This window comes from Mustela erminea, chromosome 20 (genome assembly GCF_009829155.1).
Source record: "Mustela erminea isolate mMusErm1 chromosome 20, mMusErm1.Pri, whole genome shotgun sequence".
Taxonomy (NCBI): domain Eukaryota; kingdom Metazoa; phylum Chordata; class Mammalia; order Carnivora; family Mustelidae; genus Mustela; species Mustela erminea.
Window position 1 is genome coordinate 10,787,058 of NC_045633.1, and position 25,643 is coordinate 10,812,700.

At 46.9% G+C, this 25,643-nt stretch overlaps 1 protein-coding gene across 1 annotated transcript in view; it reads right to left on the reverse strand.

The window, feature by feature from the left end:
• Positions 1-5,755, reverse strand: part of XYLT1 (xylosyltransferase 1) — a 292,830-nt gene extending 287,075 nt beyond the window's left edge. Inside the window, exon 1 of the mRNA XM_032327697.1 lies at positions 5,301-5,755. Within this exon, the coding sequence (XP_032183588.1) occupies positions 5,301-5,645 (345 nt within the window). The 5' untranslated portion in view covers positions 5,646-5,755. The remainder of the gene's footprint in view (positions 1-5,300) is intronic.
• Between the last annotated feature and the right edge of the window lie 19,888 nt (positions 5,756-25,643).

The window sequence follows — 25,643 nt, forward strand, 5'->3', positions numbered from 1 at the left end:
ATTCACTGAGACGGTGAAGGTAATAGCCGCCAAGTCCTCATTTTTCCTGCCGCGCAACCAGCACTCAAAAGACCCACAATTTCTAGCCAGGCGTCCTTAGTTTAACTTCTGTGTAAGTTGGAGAGCAATCTCCTTCTGTCCTAGGTTTTTCGTTGGGTTTCGTTTCGTTTTCTTTTGCGTGTGTGTGTGTGCGGGAGCATCTTAATAAGATAATGTGTGCAAAACATCTAAAGGAGGCTTGGCATACAGCCGGCACTCAGTAAATACCAGGGCTCCTCCCTCGACCACACTCCACCCTGCTCCAAGGCGAGCTCACTCCCGGGTGTTGGATTCACTCTCCTGCCTTGGCTTTCACTCAAAGCCGACTTTCCATGGGAAAATGAATAATTGCAAAAAACTGCTTACTTTCAAACATACTAAGATTTTCTTTGTAAGAACAACAGCTCACACTGCAGCGTGTTCGTGTGCCAGGCCCCAAGCAGTTCACATGTATTAATACATCTCATCCTCACATGACCCTTGGCGGTAGCTTGGATAGTCAGAGGAGCAGAGCAGAAGGATTTGCCCAAGGTCACGGAGGTGGCCAAGAGCAGGGCCCGACTTGAACCCAGCTGTGTCAGACGCAAAGACACTTAATGGTCTCTTTCCTGGGAACTGGGGCCTGGCACCCATTTCCCAGGACTTTTTCCGCCTGCTCCCATGCCTTTTCCTTCGAGCTCGGGTTTTGCTGGGGTTAAGTTTATGTTTGACTTTTAGTTTTGCCCAAGATCTTTTCTTCTTGGTACTGATAGATGGGGACCAGGGTCCACAGAAATGGGAGAAATGCAAAGAAAACGGGGAGCATTCTCCTAAGGGAGAAGACTCAGGGCAGTGTTCACCAAGAGACAGAGAGAAGGTCAGCCATTACACCACGCACACTGTGCAGTCTGATGATGGCGGCACCATGGATTTTTGTCTTTCTACATACAAATTTATGGCCCCACGGATCATACACAGTCTGCGTGAGAGGGCAGCTCCTGGCTACAGAGATATTCTTCTTTTTTTTTTTTTTTCTTTAAGGTTGTATTTATTTGACAGAGAGAAAAAGTAGGCAGAATGGCAGGCAGAGGAAGAAGGAGAAGCAGACTCCCCCGCTGAGCAGGGAGCCTGATGAAGGGCTCCATCCCAGGATGCTGGGACCATGATCTGAGCTGAAGGCAGACGCTTGACTGATTGAGTCACCCAGGCATCCCCACAGAGATATTCTTAAGGATATTTTGTTTTCTGGGGAAACACACACACACACATACACGTGCACACATGTGCAATATCAGATGCCTCAGTTCAAAACACCAAATTTCCCTTCCTCTTAAGACCATGGATCAAAGTTGGACAATCCCCAGCAAACAGGGACTAACGCCTTGGCTTCTTATTTGCAAAACACCAAGTATTTCGTCACATAAACTTGGAGAAGATTAAAAAGAAAAAGAATTGCTAAACGAGAGAGAATATCTAGAGTGTGGCGAGATAGAAGGAAGGCCAAGTGCACATATACAATTACATATACACACCTATGTGTCTCATAATTTCTACTTTTATTTATCTGTTCTATTTAGCATTTTCCAGTATATGATTAAGCAGATGGCAACATTTGCAGTAAGATAAATATTGTTCAATGATGCATATTTCTGTATACAAAGTGTAATGTATTGCTCAAGCAAAATAAAACCCCACTGAGAGTGTGAAAAAAAAAGAAAATCCAGCCATCAATAAAATACCCTCTGTTCTCTCTGGTCTCTCTGAGAAGCCACACCTCTCGGGCCATTAGAACCAGAGGTGATCTGGATACAGTGAACTAATTTTTCAAAGTCACTGCCAACGTCTGAAAAAGTCCTGAGTTATCTGAGTCATGTGAAGTATGAGGAACTTCTGCCAAAAAAATTCAACAGTTCCACGGGGTCAGACGATACAGAAACCCCACCCGACGTTAAGGATGCACGCGCATGGAAGGGCAATGAAGAATCTCCCTCCTTGAATGAAACTTACTGGATAGCAAATGATCTAAGGGCGCAAGGAAAAAACGGGACTCCGAGAGGATCACAGGAGGCGAAGGGAAAGAAAATAAACGTCCGTTATGTGAACACACACGGCTCTCTTTCATTTGTCCCCAATCCCTCCAGAACCTAGAATGCGATCTTTTTGACACTCTCCCCAGTGTGTTTCCTCCCTTTCGAAGGGAGCCCATCTGTTTCTTGAATTCTGAGATGACAGTCAAAGCCACAGCTTACAGGAGACCCAGTGAAGGACTCGGTGTCTCAGCCACAACTCCGCTCTAAGCCACCCGATAATTCTAATATTTAAGAGCTTTGGAAGAGGCAGAGAGGGAAACAGGAGCTTGCAAATCTTTGATAGATATGCCCATCTTGTCACTATCCTCGTGCTGTCTGACTCTGTCTGCTTAGAAACTGCATGTTTCTTCTTGGCTCTTTAAAATGCACCAAAAATACAATCAGGTCCCTCTACTGGGGCGCCGCTCCCCAGACAAAAAAGGCAGCAAGTGAAGAGACTCTGGGACGGTGGGCACAAGGAAGCAGCAAGGTCTTGCTTAGAAAACGCTCTGGACACAGTGCCTGTCGGACACTCTTTGGGACACACCCACCAGCACCCCCAGCAGCACCAATGGGGCCACAGACTCCCTTTGCCTGCAAGAACTGCACCTGCCTCACCCCAACCCCACCCCAGCCTCAAGACAGCACAGAGATGAAGCATCATGTCCCAAGCATGTGTCTCACCGGCTCTTTGAGAGAGCCATCTGGAAAATCCCAGGGATCTTTTTTTTTTTTAATTTAACGTCCCACTCCTGAATCTATCCTCCAAGGCATCGTGCTAGCAGCTCCGGCAGGGGCTGCTGACAGACCACGTGTTGCAAGTGCCTGAGTGGCTTTCGAAAAGGTCTGGTCCTCTCCCAGCCTGGCAGCCCAAACTCCGGCGTGTTGTTGGACTTTGGGAACAGCCTGCCCCCTTCTGGTCTCCTTGAGCTCCGTGGAAGGGCAGGGGCTGGGTGGGCACGGCTAGAGGAGGACAGACCCCCGGATCCCTCCAGCATGTCTGCGCTGTGATTTCAGGATCTAGCAGGGCATGGGGGTAGAAATGGGGCAGGGAAAAGAGGAGACAGACAAGCAGATAAAATAAAATACAAATCCAAGGGACAGAACAGTTCACAACAGCACGGCAGACACCCTCAGAGAAGGGAGGGAAATCAAAAAAATAAATAAATAAAAATTTTTAAAAATCGATGTCTATAAGCGAAGGTGAAGAAATTGAAACCTGGGGAGACCCAGGACGGGGGACAGTAGTTAAACCCACAGATGAAAGCGGAGTTTCAAAAAGCAGTGCCACTCTGCTGCCGGAACGGGTATGCCAACAGGAATAAAAAAAGGAAACGACATGCTCCCACCTACCCTCCCAACTGCAAACCTCTCTGCAGCTAGGCTGGGAGGCGCGAGAATAGGGTACTGAAGTGAGCGCACACAGACCGTACGGATGGAGAATTCAAAACGTCAAGGACCCAGGAAGAAATCCAGGCCTCCTTCCCTCTTGCCATTTATTTCAACAGGTGGTCTTTGCACCCAAATACACCTCCCGGTGCCTGTCTGAATCCCAGATGCAAAGGTTATAGGAAGCCCCATGCCGCCTTCTTCAGCCACATTTTCCCACTCTGGGCCAGCAGTGTACGTCCTGAAACCCCCCAGCACGGCACCTCCCAGTAGGGCTCCAAATGCAGAACCAACCTCGAATCGCATTTCTGCCCAAACACATTACAGTTCAGTCCAGGAGTTCAAAGGCAGTGTCTCGGAGGACCCTTCTCCGGAACTACAAGGCCACAGGACATTGGGAATGTTCTGGTTCTCCATCAGGAATCTCCCTCCACTCCCCTCCCCACAAACAAGGGAAACATGTCCACCTGCTACCCACGCAGACAACCAGCAACGTGAAATGCCATCACGTCACCTCCTGGGGCACAAAGAGCCGCACTCTGGCAAAGAGGGTCACCACTGATTCCAAAGAAGTTTAACAGAACAGAAAGCAGCACCCTGTGTCTGAAGGTAATCTTCAGCGAGGGCTCCCAGAGCAACAAACGACACAGACATGCATTCAGTGGCAAAGGATTCTGAAACTAACCCCTGACATCTGACGTCCCCCAGGGACTAGGAGGACCCCTGTAGGCAAATGGCATAAGGAAGATAAAGACAGACACACTGCACATTGTTATTCCTGAAGACAGACACGCACACCCACAGGGTGCAGACAGCCTGTCCCAGAGTTGGGAACTCTGACCTCCTGTCCTGTGTGTCCTAGCTCAGTGGGCTCAGCAAGGCAACCCAGAGAAGGTGTAAAAGACATCACTAGAGAAGCTGGGGACATAATAGGAGGACACCCAGGTGGCTCCGAAAGGTCTATGGAAAAACCAGTTTCAGAGCTCAGACTGTTCACACCCCAGGAAAGCAAAGAAAACCCAGAAAGAGCCGAAGTCGTGATGATGTGGTCAGACACACAGCTGGTAACAATAATCGGCTACGCACAAGACAGAGAGCCAGAGACAGCCATCTAGGAGAAGGGGCCGTGCCCTGACACTGGACAGCTTGGTGAGGAAAGTCAGGGAGGGCACGAGGAGAGGACAAGGTTAGAGACGGAGAAGGTAGAGACAGGAGTCGCAGACAGCCAGACATGGCAGACAGGAGATCTAAAGTAAAACCAGGCGCCCAAGCCTGAATCCTGATTCAGGGAGCCGGCTGGGGATTTGGGACACCGATCTTAGACCCTGTCTCAGACCAGGAAAAGAAAGCAAGCCGGGCACTGAGTTGTCTGCACCCAGCTCAGCAAAAACCAGAAAGATGCTGTGAGCACCACCCATGAACAGCGGCTGAGGATCCCGGGCACGATCCACGCACTCAGACAGTGAGCGAGGCACCAACACCCACATGCCTAGTGCAAGTCGGGGCGCCCAGCAAGAGTGACGGGGAACAGGAACCCAGCCAGGCTCCGGTAACCCCCAAAGCGCCTCCTCTGGAGATAACTTCCCCAGACCCCAAGGGGGCAGTCCAAAGACTCGGGATGGGGCAGCCCAAACGGCCCCCCGAGCCTCGGCAGGGACCCCGCCCCGGCTTCCAGGGAAAGAGATGGGGAGCCGGCAGGCTTGGGGAGTCCCAGTCTGATGCCCGGGGTTCAAGGGCTGAGGGGGGAGGCAGCTTGGGGTCGGGGCTGTCTCCTTCGCACCCTCCCTCCCTCCCTCTGGGACGCGAGCCGAAAGGGCATCTTACCAGCGCCCGCGCGGGCAGTGCCCCCCGGCTGGCCGGCTGCTGCGCCCGGGGTTCTCCGGGGCCGCCTCCCCGCGCCCGCGCCGGGGCCCCCCGTCCTCCGCCGCCGCCGCCTCGGGCTGCAGCCGGCCCGGCGGGCAGGTCCCGGCGCTCCCGGCGCGGGGCCGGGGCCGGGGGCGGTTGCTCCACGCCGCCGGCCGCTGCGCCCCCGCGGCGCTCCCCGGCCCCGGAGTCGAGGCTGCTGAAATTCCACACGACCAGCGTCTGCAGCAGCAGCACCGTGAGCGCCGCGAGCAGCGCCGAGTGCGAGCGCCGGGCCAGCCTCCGGGCGCACGGCGCCGCCACCATCTTCGGAGCGCGGCGGGCGAGCGGGGCGCGGGGACCCCGGGCGCTCCGGGCCGCCCCCGCGCTCCCCGCGGCTCCCGCGGCCGCCGGCTGCCGCTCGGGCTCGCGCTCGGGCCGCCGCCGCCGCCGCCGCCTCGGCTCGCCGCTGCTCCTCCTCCTCCGCCGCCGCCGCCGCCGCCGCCGCCTCCACCGCCGCGGCGCGGAGTTTTCAGACGGGCAGGGACCCGGACGTCACCAGGAGGAGGGGAAGGCGGGGAGGCGGGGAGGCGGGGAGCAGGAGGCCGCGGAGGGGGCCGCGGGGCGCGCGCGCTCGGGGAGGGGGCGCGCAGGGCGGGCGGGGGCCTGGCCCGCGGGGCTCTCCTCCCCACAGCCCTCCGCCGGGGGAGGGGGTGGTGGCTGGCCCGGGGCTTGCGGGGAGGTAGAGTGGGGGGTGCGGAACGCGGGCCGGGGTGGCGAGGGGCGGGGCCTGGGGGCGGAGCGAGGGAGGAAAGAGGAGGAGGGAAAGGAAGGGGGTGGGGGCGAGCGGAGAGGACGCACACCCCCCATGGCAAGAGTAGGAGTGGGGTGGGGGAGAGGGGAACCGTTTCCACGACGGAGAAAAGGGGCGAGGGCAGAAAAGCAGGGGAGCTCTGGGTGAGGGTGGGCGCGCTCAGAATCAAGGGGAGGTCAGGAAGATCTGGGGGTCCTGAGATCCTGCTTTCCGTATGGGAAGCCAACACGAGGCAGCTGAGCGGAGCGGGCTCCCCGCCCTGGAGTTTGCAGCCCAGGTGTATTCCACGGGCACAAAGACTGCCGGGCAGGTGGAGACGTAAGAAACGTTATCAGGAGTGTCGGAACCACCGCAGGGTCTTACGCAGCGGGTCCCTGGATCCCTGGCTTGAAGAGGCAGGGAGGAGGCTATGAATGAGTCTCTGTGAGTGACTCCTGAGTCACACCCCACCCTCTAGAGCCAACGATGTCCTAAGTGCTTCCCTGAGTCATTTCTCTGGTCCCTAAGGACGAACAAGCCAAGAGACTCCAAACCCAGTTGGCAAGCAAGTGCTTTGGTTGGTAAGGAGGGCTCCGTGGAGTTTCTCCACCTTAGTGGCTTCAAGGTCCAAAGTCTGGTCCCTGAGCGGTCCTCTAGGCCTTTCCTCCAATCCAACCTAAAGCCTGCCTTCCCTTCCGTACAGGGTTCAGCTCCTGGGGGAATGGGTCTTGCCTTGAAAAGTGGAGTTCTCTCCCATCTGGGCTGGACTGTTCCAGTGACCTTGAGCCAGGAGGACTCCTCCCTGGGTTTGAGCTTCCTTTCTGTCAAAGAGAGTTCAGACTGACCATCCCAATGGACTCAAGTTTCATCCCCAGCCTACTCTGACTCAGTCTTTCCAGTCTCTCTCCCTCATCCTCTCACCCAACCCCCCCAGCAACACACCGACAGTGGAGGGCTGGGGGGAGGAGGTAGCGTCCCAGACAGGACTTAGCATAGGAGAATACAATAGCAGATCAAACCCGCAGCTTGTAAATCAGGGACTGGGGGTTGGGTGGAGCTTGCATCTTGTCTGCTATGCCTTTAAACCTCATCCTCATTTTGAAAGAGAAGAAAGTGGAGGAATAAACAGGATCTAGCAGAGAAGGAGGCAGAGAGGGGAAAGAGATGGTTTCACCCACTCATCAAGAATCCACACACATCAAACTTGTGTCACACTGGGGCCACGTGCAGGGACCCAAAGGTGAGTAAGGCTCTGTCACCCCTTCAACAAGTTTGGGATCAAAAGGGAGATCCAGATGCAGATGTTGGGCACTGAAGAGCATGAGGTCAGTGTCACTTTAGAGATGTGCACAGAGCGCTAGGTGGTAGAGGCCACCTAGAAAATGCTTTCTGGACTCACATCACAAGCCAACCCACTTCCCTGAACTGAGGGTGTAAACTGCCAGCTAGTGGGGATTCTACACTGCAGACTAGACTCAGCATTCAGGGTATCTCCAGTCTGGTCAGATATCTGAACAGGCATAGGGGCAGTCCCTTTGGGCTCAGCCCACCCAACCATGAGTGAAACAGAAGAACAGAGGCTTCTTTGGCTTTCTGGCATCTGTTTATCACTTGGAAATATATTGGTTGTAAGGAACTAAACTTCTATTCTAACTGTCTTAAAAACAGAGTTTACCGGTTCATATAACTGAATATTTCAGAGTAAAGACATCAGGTGAGGTTTGATCCAGCAACTCAGGACTATTACTTTGAATTCCTTTATTTCCATCTCTACTCTCTGCAAGCCTAGCCAAGGTTCCATGTATCACCATTGGCTCTGGGGAGCAGCCAGTGTTTCTGTAACCACCTGGATGTTCTATAGGGATCAGGGTCTTATAGGAAGAAAAGAACATGTATAGGGGAGGCAGGCACCATTATCTAGTCCATGGGGACACTTTGATGCTACATGACCTTGGGCAAGGCGCTCCCCTCCAAGGACTCTGGTTTCTTTTAAGGCCAAATGATGGACTGGATGAGATGGTCCCCAAGCTCATCATGTCGTGTCCCCAGAACCCTTCCTCAGGGTCTAAACAGAGCCTCCCAATCCCAGCAGAGGCTGCCCTGGGGACTCTCGGCATCCACGCCCTCCAGCCCATTTTTTTGCTTCAAGGCCTCTGCTGCATTTTTTTTCCCTCTAAGCAACCATGATGTTATCTGCTTCCTGCACATGACACGTTTAACCATGGTCCTCTGGGGCCCATGCTCTGGTTCAGCTCCCTTGGGGGCCACTGGCTGAAAGAGTAAGGTTAAGGATCCAGGCCCCCAAGTCCCTGGAGAGAGACAGAGAGAGAGAGAGAGAGAGTTGTCTGTTTATCTCAACTCATAAAAAGCCATGAGAGAAAGAGGTTTAAAAGCTCTGGGCAGGTTATGGATGCCATAAACAGCTTATGTGAGGTTTTCAAGATGAAAAATCACCTGAGATAGAAGGCAAGCTCCTGGGGTCGCCAAGATTATTCCTCCTGCCCTGAGACAGACCAACAGCACCTCAAGCATCCGCACAGAGTCTGATGCAGAAGACAGGGCGGGGTACGCCAGCGGCAGCGGCTGTAGCAACAGCGGCAAGTCCTTTTAGAATTTTTAAAGCTCATTCAGTCATTCAACACAGATGTATTGGACCCTATTATGCGCCAGGAACCATGCTGGGCAAGAGAAAAATAGACATGAAGAAGATTCCCTAAGGATTTTTTCTTTTTAAATACGGCTCCTACTCTCACATTAACTGAAAGCCAGAGCTCTAAGGAAGTTCCAACTGATGTGTGGGATTCCCTCCACATCCCCACCCCCAAATCTTGTTTGATCATTACTTTCAAATGAGGGGAGAGAAGATCAGTCAGCAAGGAGTTCTGAGCTCTTGGGTGTGCCCAGGGCGAAGCTCGGAGCTGGAGTGGGGGAAATCAGGGAAGAACAGACTTCACCCTGAAGGAGCTATCACACAGATGTCCAGCTCGGCTGCTTTTTATCTGAGGCTTTCTGCGTCAGTTAAGTTCCTTATGCCTCGATTTCCTCATCTATAAAATGGGGGGATGATAAGAGGACCTTCCTCCCAGATTTCTTATAAGGATTAAATGAGATAAACCATGTAAAGAGTTTTTCTATAGAGACTGGAATGCAGTAAATACGCCATTAAAGGTATTGTTCATTTCGTCAATAACAGTAGGGCAGCGTCAACGATGCACGCCCCAAGGTATCAGAGGGGGAAAAAGAGGTAGTCAGGGAAGGCTGCCTGGAGGAAGCAGCATTACATCTAGCCCTCCAATTTGATAAAACACTCCCAGTATGCCCAAGAGCAAGGATCTTTTCTGCCTCTGGCACTCTGCATGGTGCAGGACATGGAGTAAACCTCTGGCATAGAATGAACACCCGCTCGTGTATCGGAGCTTACAAGTTGGCAGAACACATCATCATCTTGGCAACGTTTTAGTTGTGTGATTTTCGGCAAGTTGCTTAACATTACTGAACCTCAGTTCTCCAATCTGTAAAAGGTGAAGAGAAAGAATGTTTATATCCTAAGGCTGCCGTGGGGCATGGGATCAGGGTACGGTATGAAACAAAGTGCCATATATTTCATACTAACTGTTGGCACCGGCCAGTGTCAGTACTGATGGAAGGTTGGCCTGGCTGTGGCGGCAGGCTGGTCTGCAGAGAAAGGCTCTCCCCTTCTCTCAAGAAGGTACCAGAGAGGTAGAACCTGACATGCCTTCTTCTGAATTTAAATAAACTTCAGCCAATCAGTCACATGTAGTCAAATATGTGGATTGTTGTTGTTGTTTTTTTAATCTCAACCTGCCTTCATCGTAATCTATCTGTTTCTTTTTAGTTTCTTAGAGCCTGTTTTTACACAGGCTCTGTTTTGACCCTGACTTTGCTCTTAAAAAATGTAAAACCTCCCCCTCAGTTTCACTTCAGCATCAAACAGAAGGCAGAAACATGGGCTCCCTGATTCGCAGTGTCAGTGGGAGGGTCACGCAGAGAATACCGTCGCATTGCTAGGAACCTCTGGTTCTCTCAGGCAAGCACATGCAAGCACCATGATTCCTGGGCAGGTGGAGGTCAGAGGAGCCAGGATGCGGGAAAACACACACCCAGCCCCGCACTCCCCCCCGCCAAGCGCATGAGGCCACAGACACGCATCACCTGTACCCCGCCTCCCCCCACTCCACCCAAGAGAAGGAAACAGCCTCCGATCCAAGCACAGACATAGGTAGGTGCCCTGTCCTGCCAGACACCCAGCTATGTTCTGACACAGGCTGCCGTTCCAGGGACTCGTCCACCCCGTGGATCAGCAGAGGGAGCTCTAGGTAGCAAATAACTTTCCTCTGCCAGCATACTTTCCTGTAGAAAAGATCTGGAGGCAGCAAGGAAAAGCAGGAGTCCTAAGGGGAGCTGGCAACTGCCCTGCACGGAAGGGACCCCCAGTCATTTGCAAGGGCAGCCTGTGGAGGGGGGTTGGGCTGGGGGGGGGGACAGAGGAGAGGGGGACACACAGGATGAAGAGAAAGGACAGGTGGGAATCAGGAACCACCACGCTGGCCACGGATCATGTGACCTTGCCCAGTACCAGCGGCGGACCCTTGAGGCCTTACCGCCTTTATACTGCCCTCGGACGCTGTGATGCCTGAAGAAGGGACCCACTCCGGGTCCAGTTAGCAGATAATCTTGGCAGGCATTTTTTATCTTTAAAATAAATACGTATTGTGTGTGTCCGTGGTGCCCAGTATGGTCCCTGGGTCCCCAGGCCACAATGAGGACAGCAATGACAGGCATTTACTCAAGGCCAAGCCCTGCGTCCAAAACTTTGACAAATAATGGCCCCCAAATATTGACTGAGAACCTCCTCGACGTTCATGACTGTGCTCCTGCTAAGGAGGTAACCATGAATAAGACACAGCCGGTCCTTGACCTCATGGAGCTTCCGTTCTAGTGCGGGGGCATGAGGGCTGAGACCAGTAAGTAAGTATGCACACAAGTAACACCAGAGAGAGAGGAGTGCTCAGACGGAAGCAAAAAGGAGCCACCTGCTAGACACTACACAATAGGGCAAGTTAAAACAGGCTGGGCGGGGGACCTCTTGGAGGAAATGTCACTGGAGAGTCTCATACACTCTCTCACAAAATATGACTTTCAGAGGTGTCTGATTCCTTCTGAGCACCAAGCATCATCTTTCCAGTGAATAAATAATGGCAGATCTATTTTTTTCAAATGCATACACACATGCCATCGAGATGGATAAATGAAAAAGGCTGCTTAATTGGTAGTAGTTGTTCTGTAATCTTGGATTTACTCAGACCCTGGTTAATAAAAACTCAGCTGTTGGCCAGTATGATGGGCAGTCAGGAATGGATCAGAAGAAAAGTCCATAAAAAGAAAAGTTAAAAAGATATCAACTTACAAAAAAAAAAAAAAAAGAAAGAAAGAAAGAAAGAAAAAAAGGATTGGGAGCAACTGCTGCATTCAATCAAATGTTTTTTGTCCAAATAGCCCTTTTTTTTATTAACTCGCCCCTCAGCCCTCTCAAAGGTTCTCCGTGTTACAGAGGTTCCCACCTCGCCCCTCTATCTTTGCCTTGGTAGATTCAGCCTTGTCCCCCGCCAAACTCATCTTCTCCTGTCTCGCTCACAGACTCTGTTCTCCACCCCATCTCAACCTGTATTTTTTAGCTACTGTGATTCTTCAGTAGCTTTCGAGCATCTTTTGGTTGTAAATTTCAGGAATCCATTCCAAAAAGACTTCAGGGGAAAAGCAGTTTATTGGAAGCATATCGAATATGCTGGTGTCTGCTAGTTGCCTACCAAATATCCAGTGTTCCCTTCTTGCTTGATAAAGAATCTTGATTTATTTAGGGTGATGACGTGCCCAAACAAAGCAATGGCTCCCAGCTTTCCTTGCAGTTGAGGGTGATTGAAGAAAGAACAGTAGACATCATTGTGAAGCTTCCAAGAAATCCGTTGGGAAGAGGTGCTAAATCAGTTGTGATGAGTGCCCCTTCTGCCTGGAATGTAGGAAGGATAGCTGGAACTCCAGCAGCCATCTTATGTCCATGAGGATAGAAGCCAGTGCTAGAGATGATGAGCCAGAAAGAAGCAGTGTAGGTCCCTGATGCTTTCTGAGCAGCCATCTATGGCCTACCCTTGGACTTCTTTTCAAAGCTGAGAATGAACCTCCCACTGATTGAAGCCACTCTATCTGGGTTTCTACTTCTCCATCTGGTCTGCTAAGGCGTGTGGTGAAACTGAACAATTTCTCTGAGGGAAGGTCAAAAATAGAGATAGGCCTTAGGAAGAGCTGGAACCAGAGACCCCCAACACGCCAGTCAAGTCCTCCATCTCTTGCCTCTGCTTCTCTCCAAATGCTTGAGTAATTCTCTCTCATGGCGGACCAATGCCCTCCCTGTATCAGAAACACAGCTGCCACAGCTCCTGAGTGTCACATCCTGCAGCCACCACAAAGGGAAAGAGCCTCCCTCTACAACCACGGGCCTCAAGCGGACCTTCAGTGCTGCTTGACAAGTGGGCCTTCTGCTGTTCCAGATGCCCTCTGGCTCCTTAGGCTGCGTGTCTCACACCCCTCTCCTTGCTCACTTGCCGGATGACCTTGAGTCTTAGGTGGCTCAGGAAGGAGGACACAGGCATACGAGAGTTGCCCAAAGCTCCCTCGACTTCATCTCCCCACTCCCCTGCTCTGGCGGACAAAGCACCTAGGCTCCTGCCTGAGGCCCCGTCCTCCACATGCCCACGAGACCACACCAACTCGTCCTCTCTCTCTCCTCTGGCATCATTGTTCTCTCCACGATCTAAACTTACTGCTATTTCTCTGACTGAAAACAAACACCAACAGTCCTCCCTTGGCCTCACTTCCTTCTCTAGCATCTACTCCATGTTTTTGTTCCCTTCCCAGAAGGCTCTCCCACTTGCTCTGCCATCAGGCTTGCGCCCCCCGTTGTCCACCAGACTTCACATGCTCTGAAGCTGCTCTCAAGAGCCTCATACCTCTCAGCTCCTGAGCTACTCCCATCTCGCATAACCATCCCAACAAAAATGCATGGCGCTTAACAGCCTTCCTGATTGTCTGGTTACCTTTCATATATGTATCATTGATCATAGTTGTTGTTTTATGTCTGTCTCATGCCGCTAGATCACAAGCTCCACGAGAGTAGGTTTTGTCTGTTTCATTTGCTGCTCGACCCCCAGCACTAAGTACCTGGCACCTAGTAGGTGTTCATTTAAATCGTGTGGGATCAATGAATGACTCATGTTCTCAGTCACAATCCAGAAACCTCTCAGCAAAGGGTGATCATGGCTTGAGTCTGGTGCTTCCCTGGGAGCCACTGACTGTAGCTACAGAAAGGGAATCCCAGAAGGATGGAGAACCCACATGAGTCATGTTAACGAGGGAGCCATTTGCAGGAGGGGAAGGCCGAAGATGTCACAGGCAGGGTGATGGTTGAGGACAAGCCTCTGAATACAGAACACTCTGGTTGGAATCCTGTGTCTAGTCGGTACTAACTCTGCAAACTTGGCAAGTTATTTCCCATCCCTCCTCCTTCTGGGAGGATCTTACCCTCCTCCCAGGACTGTCATAAAGTTTAAATAAATGATTTAATGGTAAAAAAAAAAAAACACTTGGAGAGGTGCGAAGCAAAGAGTACAAAAACTGAAAACTATTAGAAAAACAATGGGAACTTGATAAAATAAATACATATATATTTGAAGAAATCAATATACTCGTTTTCTATGTCAGCAGATAAATAGAAATAAAAATAACTGAAGGCATAGAGAAATTGCATTGTTCAACCTACAAACTCAATTTAATAGATGTATACAGAAACAAGCTTACCTTAACAGAAAATAAATATATTTTCTAATATCATGAAATCTATCATATGCAATGGACATAAAGAAAGCCTCAACAAATAAAATAAAAGAGATTTTGCTCGAGCCAAATTCTGATAATAATTTAATAATGTTAGAAATACCTTTTTTATAACTTAAAAATTGAGAAATGTAATTCCAAACAACAAAATCCAATCTGTTTTAAAAGCAATAAATAAAAGAACACTTTGTAATAGAATCTACAGAATATGACAAAAGCTGTAGTCAGAGGAAAATTAATATACTTCAGTGCTTTCATTATAAAGAATGACTATCAAAACAACACGGGAAATTGTTACAAACCCCAGGAGGTTAAAATATGAACAAGATAAACTCAAATTCTGAATGGAAAAATTAATAACGATGGAATCTGAAAGTAATGGAATACAAAGCATAAGCAGCAGAAGGGTTAAAAACTCATAAGCTTATTTTTGAAAATAGCCAACTGGCAGAAGGGGGTCAAAAGGCACAAACTTTCGGTAATAAGTCAGTCCTAGAGAAGTGATGTACAGCACAGTGGCTATGGTGAATAATACTGTACTGCATATGTGAAAGTTGCTAAAAAATAAAAGATCTTAAAAGTTCTTATCATAAGAAGACCACTTTTTGTCACTATGAATGGGGACGGGTGTTAACTAGACTAATCGCTGTGATCATTTTGTAATATATACAAACACGGACTCCCTATGTTGATAGAAACCCCCACCAAGTCTGATTAAAGAAAGTAGAGAAGACGGTTCTATCAAAAAGAAGGCTTAACCAAAGTTATAGAAGAGAAGAAAAGGCAGAAGAGAACACCATATGCAACTCTATGGCAACAAGTTTGATAGCCGAAATGAAATGGCCAATGTATTGAAAACATATTTAAAAGGACACAAGGAAAGTTAACACACTTGAAGACACCAGTTACCAGAGAGATGAAAGACTGAACATTAAAAAAGATCCCCAGGTCAGAGAGGTTCAGTGCTCAGTTCTATATTTACCTTACGTAAAAAAAAAAAAAGATTGCTTCCCCCCCCCACCACCTTTTTTTTGAGAGAGAGAGAAAGAGAAAGCAGAGGGGAGAGGGAGAGAGCAAATCTTAAGCAGGCTCCACGTCCAGTGCAGAGCCCAGTGCAGGGCTTGATCCTATGACCCTGAGATCATGACCTGAGCTGAAATCAAGAGAACTGAGTGAGCCACCCAGGTGCCCCGCTCCTCTATTATTTAAAGAGTTCCAAATCACACACACCGGTTTTCAGACTTGACTGAATGACAGAATTAGCAGATGAGTTTTTGTTCTGTTTAACTAATGATGTCCAAACCTCACCCCTAAATACTCCTGTTCAATCGGTCTGGGTTGTGTCAGGTATGGACCTCTGGAGGGTTCTGATGTATAAGCCAGGGGAGGTGACCTCTTCCAGAGGAAGTAATGAGAAGTCTTTCAATTCTTTTAAAAACCAGTTCTGATGAAGACAGTACCAGAGAACTCTAAGTTTCTTTTACTTATGAAGAAAGACAACTCTTTTGAACAAACTACTAGTATCAAAAGTGCTATGACTTGAGGCACCTGGGCGGCTCAGAGGGTTAAAGCCTCTGCCTTCGGCTCAGGTCATGGTCCCAGGGTCCTGGGATCGAGCCCTGCATTGGGCTCTCTGCTCAGCGGGGAGCCTGCTTCCTCCTCTCTCTGCCTTCTCCCTGCCTACTTGTGATATCTGACTGTCAAAAAAATAAATAAAATCTTTAAAAAAAAAAAAGTGCTATGACCAAGAAGAGTTTATTCCAGGACTTCGAGGCTGGTGTGAACCAGGGACAGTATCCACATAATGCATTTATTACATCACTATACTAGAGGAGAAGCTTGAGACGCCTTTTGATTCTGTTTGGCAGTCATTTCTGACAAGTCATCAACCAAAACATTAATAGAAAGAAGCCCCCTAAATATAATGAGGGCTACTATACAGAAAAATTTGCTTTACAATGATAAAAGTTTAAAATGTTTAAATAATTTCAAGAGTTCCGAAAGTTCATTAAGATGAGAAAATAAAATAACCAGTTCTTATCTGGAAGAGAAGAGCTTCAACTCTCTTTTCCCTGATGGCTTGATCTGTGTACTAAGGGAAAATAATGGACTCTAGTAAAAAAAGATAAATAAATAAAAGAACAAAACAATAATCTTTGTAGAATCAAGAAGAGCATTTGTAAGGTGACTAGAAACAATAAAATTATACAATATTAACAGCTTTTCTACATATGAACAATAATGACAGTAAAATGGATATGGGGAGAAGTTGGAGGGAAAAAAATATCCCATCCTTAGTATAACCCTTAGCATTCAGGACTCTGAAAAAATATCCCAGTCACAACAGCACCAATGATGAAATAACTTCAGAAGAAAAGATTCAGAAATTACACAGAGAAAACTATTTTAAAAATGATCTTCAAAATCTCACTTAATTTCATAAAACAAGATCTATAAAGATGAAAATAAACACTAGGTTCTTGAGTGGGAAGACTGACATAAAATGCAAGCCTTCTCCAAATTAATAAAAGGAACTACAAATCCCAGCATCGATTAGAGTATCAGCAGTCTGTTTTCACTGCTAAGAGGAGGGAAAGGAGGGTGGATTAAACAAATGGAAAAGGAAATGCCCTGAAACGGCTAATAAATAAAGAGATGACAGAAATATGCTTGCCTTAACTTATATGAGAATATACCACAAAGTCAAATATGGTATTGCTAGTTTCGAAATAGGGAAAAAAAAAAAAAAAAGGTCACTCAGATCTCTTACAGGGATCTAAGTATATAACAAAGGTGATATTTGAATCCAGCAGGGTAAGACGGTGTATTTAAAATATATTGCCGGGGCACCTGGGTGGCTCAGTGGGTTAAGCCTCTGCCTTCAGCTCAGGTCATGATCCCAGGATCCTGAGATCAAGCCCATACCGGGCTCTCTGCTCACCAGGGAGCCTGCTTCCCCCTCTCTCTGCCTGCCTGCCTACTTGTGATCTCTCTCTCTCTCTCTAATAAATAAATAAAAGTATTTTAAAAAATTAAAAAAGTAATTAAAAAAATAAATAAAATATGTTGCTGGCTTAACTAAATTTCCACTGGAAGAAAATAATGTTGAGCTCTTATCTTATAGCATGTACAAGGAAACTCCAGAAGGGTTAGAGTCCTGAACATAAATAAAACAAAACACTGAAAATGTCAGAGGAGACAGAGAAAGGAAGGAGAAAGTGACTCCAAGAATGAACGAGAACGGGAGGAAACATTAGCAGGGCTTGGCCTGAGAAAGAGGAAGTCAGTTTTGAACAAATCTGAATCTTATAAACTGGGAAGGAATGAGAGACAAGTATGTCTAGCACAGTGAAAACATTAATGGCACAATGAACACCTGTTTAGCAACACAGAGGAAGGAAGTACTGACGTCCACTATCACATGAATAGGTCCCAACAACATGCTCGAGAAAGAAGCCAGACTCAAAAGACCGCATACTGTATAATTTCACTTACGTGCAATGTCCAGAAGAAGCAAATCTATGGCGACAAAAAGCAGCTTAGTGGTTCCTGGAGGCTGGGAGAAGGGGGATATGGGGAGTGAAGGATAAGGAGTATGCCATTTCTTCTGTGACGGATGGAAATGTTCTCAGTTAGAGCATGGTAATGGTTGCCTAACTGTAAACACATCAAAAAAGGTGAACTTTTATAGTATGTAAGTTGTATCTCAATAAAACCCATTAAAAATATTCATGCCACTGAACCCACATTTGTTTCCTAACTGTGCAAGTCATACAATATCCTACCTCACCAAGGATATAAAGTACAGGTGTATTTTTTTTCTTTCTAGAATTGGCATACACCAAGTCAAATAGGTCACTGTCGGAAAGCTGAAGGAGAGATCAGTAAACTGCCATCACCTATAATTTTGAGTGTGCATTTCCCTCGCAGAGGCTCTGGAGACGGGCCACCTTGAGTTCACATCCCAGTCTCAAAACTTTTCCCTCTATGGCATACAGCCTGTTTCCACATCTGTAAAATGGGAAGGGGGTCAATTATAAGAATTAAATCAAGTGCCATATATAAAAAGCTTAGGTGATCCCTGGCACACAGTAGGCCCTCGATAAATATGATGGGGAGGACAAGGATGGTGGTGGTGATGGCGCACAGGATCAGAGCACAAAAAGACTCTGAGAATAGTCTAATCCATAGATTTATTTTTATTCATTATGGTTTTTTACTAATATGCATTTATACATTTTTTAATTTCAACACTCAGGCTATGATCCACGGCAAGTGGATACTAACAAACTAATTATGTAAAGTTCCACAATTGCTACAAAGAAAATTGCTGGCTTTTCCCAAAGTTTTTTTTTTTTATCGAATTAAAGAGAAAACGTACAGTATCTTTAAGTTTTCTAATCAGTGTGCCAAAGACACATGGAAGAGGACTAAAGGCTATTTGTGGAGTTTGAATAGGACTCCTCCGACTTCCACTCAAAGATGTCTAGGGACGTCTGGCTGGCTGTTGGTAGAGTGTGCAACTCTTGACCTTGAGGTTGTGGTTTCAAGCCCCACTATGGGTGTAGAGATTATTTAAAAAAAAAAAAAAAGAAGAAGAAAGAAAGAAATCTTCAGAGACAGTGGAACACCTCTGAGCAGTTTGCTTTGGGAGGGTCCTTCCTTCCATAGTGGAAATAAAATAATATACAGCTATAATCTAACACAGCAATACCATTCTGGGTCAGTAAAGAAACTACTAATTTCTTAGGGCAAAGAAGGACATATGTTTCTTTCTAGGCTGCAGAGTGCACATTTTTGTTTAAAAATCATGCCAGAGAAGGGACCTGTGGGTGCCTTCTAGGATGCTGGGAATGTTCTATACCTTATCTGGATAGTTGTACACTATGGATACATGTGTAAAAATTAGATGGGCTTGACACCTGAGATGGGTATACTTCAGCGTGTTATGTATTTTATACCTCTGCACACTCAAGAGAGATTAGGAAACTAATCAAATGTCCCAAGGAAACACATATATGCAGAAAAAAACTTTATATGCAGTTGTAGTCATCATAGTCTCTCTACAACAGCAAAACATTGGAAACAACTGAACTTTGAACAGTATCAGCTAATGGTTAAGTAAATTATAGCATACTCGTTTATTGGAATGTTTATGCAACAAGGAAAACATATATGGAAAGGGGCGCCTGGGTGGCTCAGGTGGTTAGGGAACTGACTATGATTTTGGCTCAGGAAGTGATCTCAGAGTTGTAAGATCAAGCCCCGTGTCAGGCTCCATACTCAGCACAGAGTCTGCTTGAGCCTCTCTCTGCCCCTCCCCCTGCTCACACCTTCTCTTTCTAAAATAAATAAAATCTTCAAAAAAATGTATATGGAGAGTTTGTAAAAACATGGAGAAATGCTATGTTGTAAAGTTAAATTAAAAAAAAAACCTTCAAGACATAAAATATTTGTGTGTAATGTAGAAGAATAATTATGGTAAAATATGTGTTGAAGATGACAAGATGAAAATACCCTGGCTTTTTAAAAAGATATTATTATTTGAGAAAGAAAGAAAAAGAGAGAGCATGAGCAGGGGGAAGGGCAGAGGGAGAAGCAGACTCGGTGGTAAGCAGGGAGCCCAAGGAAGGGCTCAATCCCCGGACCCTGGGATCACGACCTGAGCTGAAGGCAGATGCCCAACAGAGGCACCCAGGCACCCCAGAAATCTCCCATATTTTAATACTGACTATCTTTGAGTGGTGAATCTATGATTTTTAAAAAGATCTTATTTATTCACTCAGAGAGGAAGAGAGAGAAAGAGAAAGAGCATGTGCTTGAGTGGGGGTAGGGTCATAGAGAGAATCTCAAGCCAACTCAGTGCTGAGCAAGGAGTCCCACTCGGGAATCGATCTCACAACCCTGAGATCATGACCTGAGCCGAAACTGAGAGTCGGCAGCTTAATCGACAAAGCCATCCAGGCACCCACGGGCGATTTTGTTTCCTTCTTTCAGACTTTCTGCATTTATGATCAATGTGTTTCATTTTCATAATTGCATAAATATAATTAATATATTTACATTTAAAATTGAAAAAAGCAAAAATTGGACCATGAATCCATCTTGCGGTGACTAATAGCATGGGCTGTTTGGAATTGCAGACTGGATGTCACATGCTGCTCTTTTTGCTTTAAAAGAGCAGTCATTCCTACGGCTAAAACCAATTTCCTAAGGAGATCGCCATCAGCCTCAGCATTACAGCCCAGTTGCAGCCCTCCTGACATACAGTTTTGAGATGTGCCTCCTGGTCAGAAAATAGTTGGCTATGTTCTACCAATTAAGGATTTCTCCTTCGTCGCCAGAAGAGCTCTTCAGAGAACTTAGACTGCTGGGAAGTTTCTGTGTGGCCAGTGCTGGACAGAAATGCTGTAACCGAAGGAGATATAATCTCCCAAGAGAAGATCATAGCAATATATAGGTCTTCTGAGGACGTTCCTCTGGAACAGTAATTACAAGCATTTCAGGTATTCTCCAAGACTTTCCATCACTAAGGAAAGAGCCACATTATGGGTGGAGGAACTCTGAGGAATTCGGGTTTGATCTCTGAGCAAGATTGCTAGTAAAGACAGAGGTGATGCCAGTATTGAATAGTCTCACTGCATTTATTCTTAGTATCCACTTATTCAGTATTTAGTGAGCACCAGAATTCGTGCTAAAGTCTATTATTTTCAAGTTTACACCAGAAGCTGGCAAATAACTTTCGTCTTGTACGCCAAATTTGATCAGTTGGTAGCAGTGGCATAGAGGGCTCTGCTGGAAGAGATTCTGGGATGGTATCCAAACTCAAATGAAAAGAGCAATGATCGATTAGTAATGTCTGCTGTTATTGCAGTAGGGGGAATAGTGGTGCATGTGCCATGCATTTGCCAGGTCAGCTGGATTACTTCTGCCTCTTTAATGATGGTCACTTAAGCTCTGACACACGCTCTATTTCTGACAGGTTGAAAGAACCAAATTCCTATCCAAGTTAGCATCACTGGAGGAGCAATAACAGAGGAGTTAAAAAAAAAAAAAGAATGAATATTGACCATCTGCTATCAGCTAGACCTTGCACAGTTCTCTTCCCATGAAATAAGGTGGATAATCTTCAGGATACCTCTCTGAGGCAAGCATTTCTATTTCCTTCTTATAGATGAGGATCTACGCTACATCCAGGAAAATAACTTTTCAAAGTCTACCATGAGTCACAGCAGGACTACTCATCTATCCAATGAGTGATCCAGGCTTAACATGGAACCCAATAAAATACGACAGTGTTCACTTCTTTTCAGAAGATCATAAAACTAATTCCACTAATTCTTCATGATTACTTTAGTTAAATGGGTCCCTTTGGCGAAGTATTCGATCCAGTATGTTCATCAAGACAAGACAAGCTGTTGTCTGTTCCACTTCCTGCCCAACCTCAGAAAGGCTGGTGGCATTTGGAGAGGCTGATACTATTGTCACCCAAGCAATAAGGCCAAAGCTTTATGCTTTTGGCTACCAAGGCATGCTCTGTGAATAAGCCCCAGGAAATCCAACCAACCCTATCTTTTCAGGTTCAAATGTTCATGACTGTTTGATGGACCAGTCATCACCCCATAAAATCACATATAATTACATCTTATTACACAGTTACTATGTGCCAATTCCTCTGCAAAGAGCTCCAGCTGCACTCCTGCATCAGATCCTCACACTCCCTAAAACACTGACACTATGGTTAGCCTGACTTAAAAGATGAGTGATAGGAGACTTTAGGGTCAAGGAACTTGGGCAGAGTCATATAAGGAGGAAGGTAGGGATCAGACCCTAACCCAGGCAATCAGACCCCAAAGTCTTAACTTCAATTTAAACTGTTTATTCAGCTATTAGTTCTTATTAATTTCTAATATATCCTCTCTAGTGGGGTTACCCTAAAAGTAGACTCTGAGGCAAAGATGTAGGTACAAGTACTATATTTGGTTGGGGACCCCAGAAGACTCCAGAAGGAAGAGGTAGGACGTTGAGGCAGGGAAGGGAAGGAAGAGAAACGTATAAAATGTAACCCCTCAAGCAAGTTACCAATATGAGAAGTTTCTAGAACTAGAGTTTCAAGGGCTAGAACTTCCTAGTTAGAGTTCAATTCCGCTTAGAGAATTCCGGGAAACCCCATGTAAAATGTGCCCCCAAAGCAAGACAGTTGGGGTATTTGTGCACCCAATACCTAGCAGTTAGTGGTCAAGGACTGCTCACAAGGGCCATGAATTCCCTCATATTTCCAGTCTGCCATACCTGTGGGCAGAGTGGGCTCTGATGGCCAGAGAAAGCCCTGATGCCAGTAGCTCTAGGACCGGAGGTGGGAGCCAGTGAGCCCGCATGGAAACTAGAGGACTTGGGGATGTGCACAGGACATCAACGACTGTCACAGTGTCTACTTTCTCTCTTCCTTTTTTATAATAAGCCAATTTTATTGAGATATATATATTATAGACAATAACATTCAGCCATTTTGACTATATAGTTGCACAACTTCTAGCAAATTCACCAAGTTGTGTGACCATCACCACAGTCTATTTTTAGAATATTTTCATCACCCCAGTAAGATCCCACATGCCCATTTACAGTTAATCCCTGTTCCCATTTCTAGTTCCTGGCAACCATGAATCTACTTTTGTCTCTGTGGATTTACCTGTCCCAGACATTTTACATAAATGAATGCTACAATATGTGGTTGTCCGTGTAAGTGAGAGAGTACCTCTCCAAACGGCTAAGGTGGCAGAAAGGGAGTAAAAGCAAGGTAAGCAAAAAAAAATTTTCCATGCAGACGTTGGCAACATTCTAGATGAAGCCAATGGTTGTATTACCATTGGCAATTAAGAGATAACCCATGCTTGGACTAGAGTCCCATCTTCCCCAGATACATTCATTCATGTGAATTTTTGAGGTGATGCATTTTAAAGATATCGTCTTCAACACAAAGGACTGGCAGGCAGCAAGAAATCTTGAAGCCCATGAACCCGTTAGCCTGAGCCCTGGCTGTCTCTAAAACCTGATGTTAAACAGATCCAGTAATTCCCAGTGATCTTGGGAACGGAACAGGTCAATCTTTGGAAGTGACTCATGTACAGGGGATCTTGGTCTCTCATCTGGCCTGCCAATCCATTCACAGTTTCCTCCCTCTCTTTGTGGAAATAAAGCGGGAAAAAAACTTGATGGAGGCCAACAAGAGCAGAACAATCAGTCAACTGGTCAACCATCGTATGTGTCCTACAGAGTGCCATACCCTCTGTCTGTTGGGTAAACTGCTTACAATTCCCCATGCACAGGGGCATAATTGGCCCAAGACTAACTGTCTGTGGTAATAACCACTGATAAACACCAATGAATTAAGATGTGGGATGTGGTCTACACCAACTTGCCCAAAACAGACTCTGACCTTGCTGCTGAAGGTCATCTTCTCTGAGCTGCTCCTGTTCCTTGCCTCTGGATGAACCCACCGAGCAGAAGTCTGGCTACTGTCCCTATCACGTGCTACTTAGAGATACCCCCTTTTTTTACCTTTACATTATGACCAGTTGAGAAGTAGGCTCAGAAACAAATTGCTAGGTAACACACTTTTATTATAGGTAATAGTGGGCTGGAGGGTATGGCTTGGACCTATGACCACAGTGTGGTTCCCTGATGTTTGCCCGAGTCTGGATCCTGGGATCCGCTAAAGAGGAGCAGCAGGGGAGCGGAACACTTACCCCACGAGCTGCAAGAGAACTGTGCTTTGCCCCAGGAGTGGACACACAGAGAGGTGGACACCCACTCTGTCTCCACAAAGCCATCCCCAAGTCATGACCCAAGCACGCTGACTCCATGTAAGGCACTCTTGGCTGGGGGAAAGGCCAGTGCCCTGAAAGCAAGCCCAAAAGACTGAACTAAATCACCATCAGATCCCATCTTCCAATCTAGCCAATCAGATATGATTATTTCCCTACTCTAGGAGGGGAGGGAGGCATCAGATGAAGGAAACAATAAACACCTCCTTTTTAATAATTCCAGCCCCTCTCTTTCACAACACACACACACACACACACACAAACACACACACACTCTCTCTCTATCTCTCTCCAGGAGTTAAAGGACTTGACTTTCATCCTCTAAATAGATAAATAATTTCTTTAAATCTTGGTTTTCCCAAGTGTAAAGTGAAGGACCGTTTTAGCCTTACTTTCCTATGACTCCAGAATCTACATGAACTTTATTTTAGTCATGAAGATTTTTATTTAGGAAGAATTCATCAGCTTCAGATTGTGCTCTTAAACAAATACCTTCTCCCTCTCTACTGGCACTTCTAGCAAACATGTAGCATAGAACTTGCAAATTCATGCCTATGCGGGCCCAGAGGGTACCAGGAATGGGTTATGGGAGGGAGAGGGAAGGCAGGTGTAGGATAAAAGAGTAGTGGGGAATGCAGGTGACCTGGAGTGCACAGGATGCCCAATTTTAGCCAACTGCTGTCATGCGGGAAGGAGGGTTCTTGTTGCATTTCCTGATGTTTCAAGAGAGGGAAACATTGACACTTTGTGTGCTTGTGCACACAAAATCCCTAGATTTTTAAAACCTGGCTCAGTTTTAAAAAACACTCCTTAGGCTAAAGAAAATGTATCTGCCAACACCATTTCACCCATGGTCAGCCACTTGCAATTCTGGCCTGCAGTGGCCACATGGATGGTGACTTTCTTATGTCGAAGGCCAGGTGTAATAGGAAAAAGAGGTGTTTGCCGTGTGAGCGCTTGTGAGGATCAGGACTCCCCGAGGCTCCTCTGTACTGCCTGTAGTGGTGTCTCACAGTCCCCCGCTAGAAATGTATCTCCTTGGATCCTCAGGAATTGTGCAAGTGTCCCTGGGAGGGGTGCCCCACACAAAACTGTGCCACCGTTCTTGCTTTCACCTAGTGCCCACCCCGGAAACAGCACAGTAACACACACTTCCAACCCATACACCCTTAAAAGCACTGGTGAGCGACAGATTTCACTGCAGTTGTCTCAGAAGACAGAAGAGAGGCTGACACTGCCTTTTGCATGCCAAACTTCCCACTCATCCTCTCCTAATATTCCCTTCTTCTTGCTGACCACCACTTTAAAAATATATATATATATCCCCAATAGCTTCTCCAGCCAAATTGGTCCCATTGAAAGTGACATCCCTTCAGGAAAGCAAACACCTGCTAAGGATAACACTGACAGCCAACTACTACGGAGCACTTAATGACACAGGCCCTGTTACTAGCGCTTTTCAAGGTATACCTTTATGAAGATGCATTCCCAATATACAAAGGAGGCAACTGAGGCACAGAGAGGTTAAGTAACTTGCTCAAATCATACAGCCAGGAGGTAGAGGAGTGGGGAATGGAAACCAGACAGTCTGGTTACAAAGTCCATGTTTTTTTTTTTTCTTCCTTAAGGATTTTGTCTATTTGAAAGAGAGAGTGCAAGAGAGAGAGAGAGAACGCGAGAGCGCACAAATGGGGGGAAAGGGCAGAGGGAGAGGGACAAGCAGACTCTCCACTGAGCAGGGAGCCCAACCTGGGGCCTGATCCTAGGACCCCAAGATCATGACCTGAGCCGAAGGCAGAC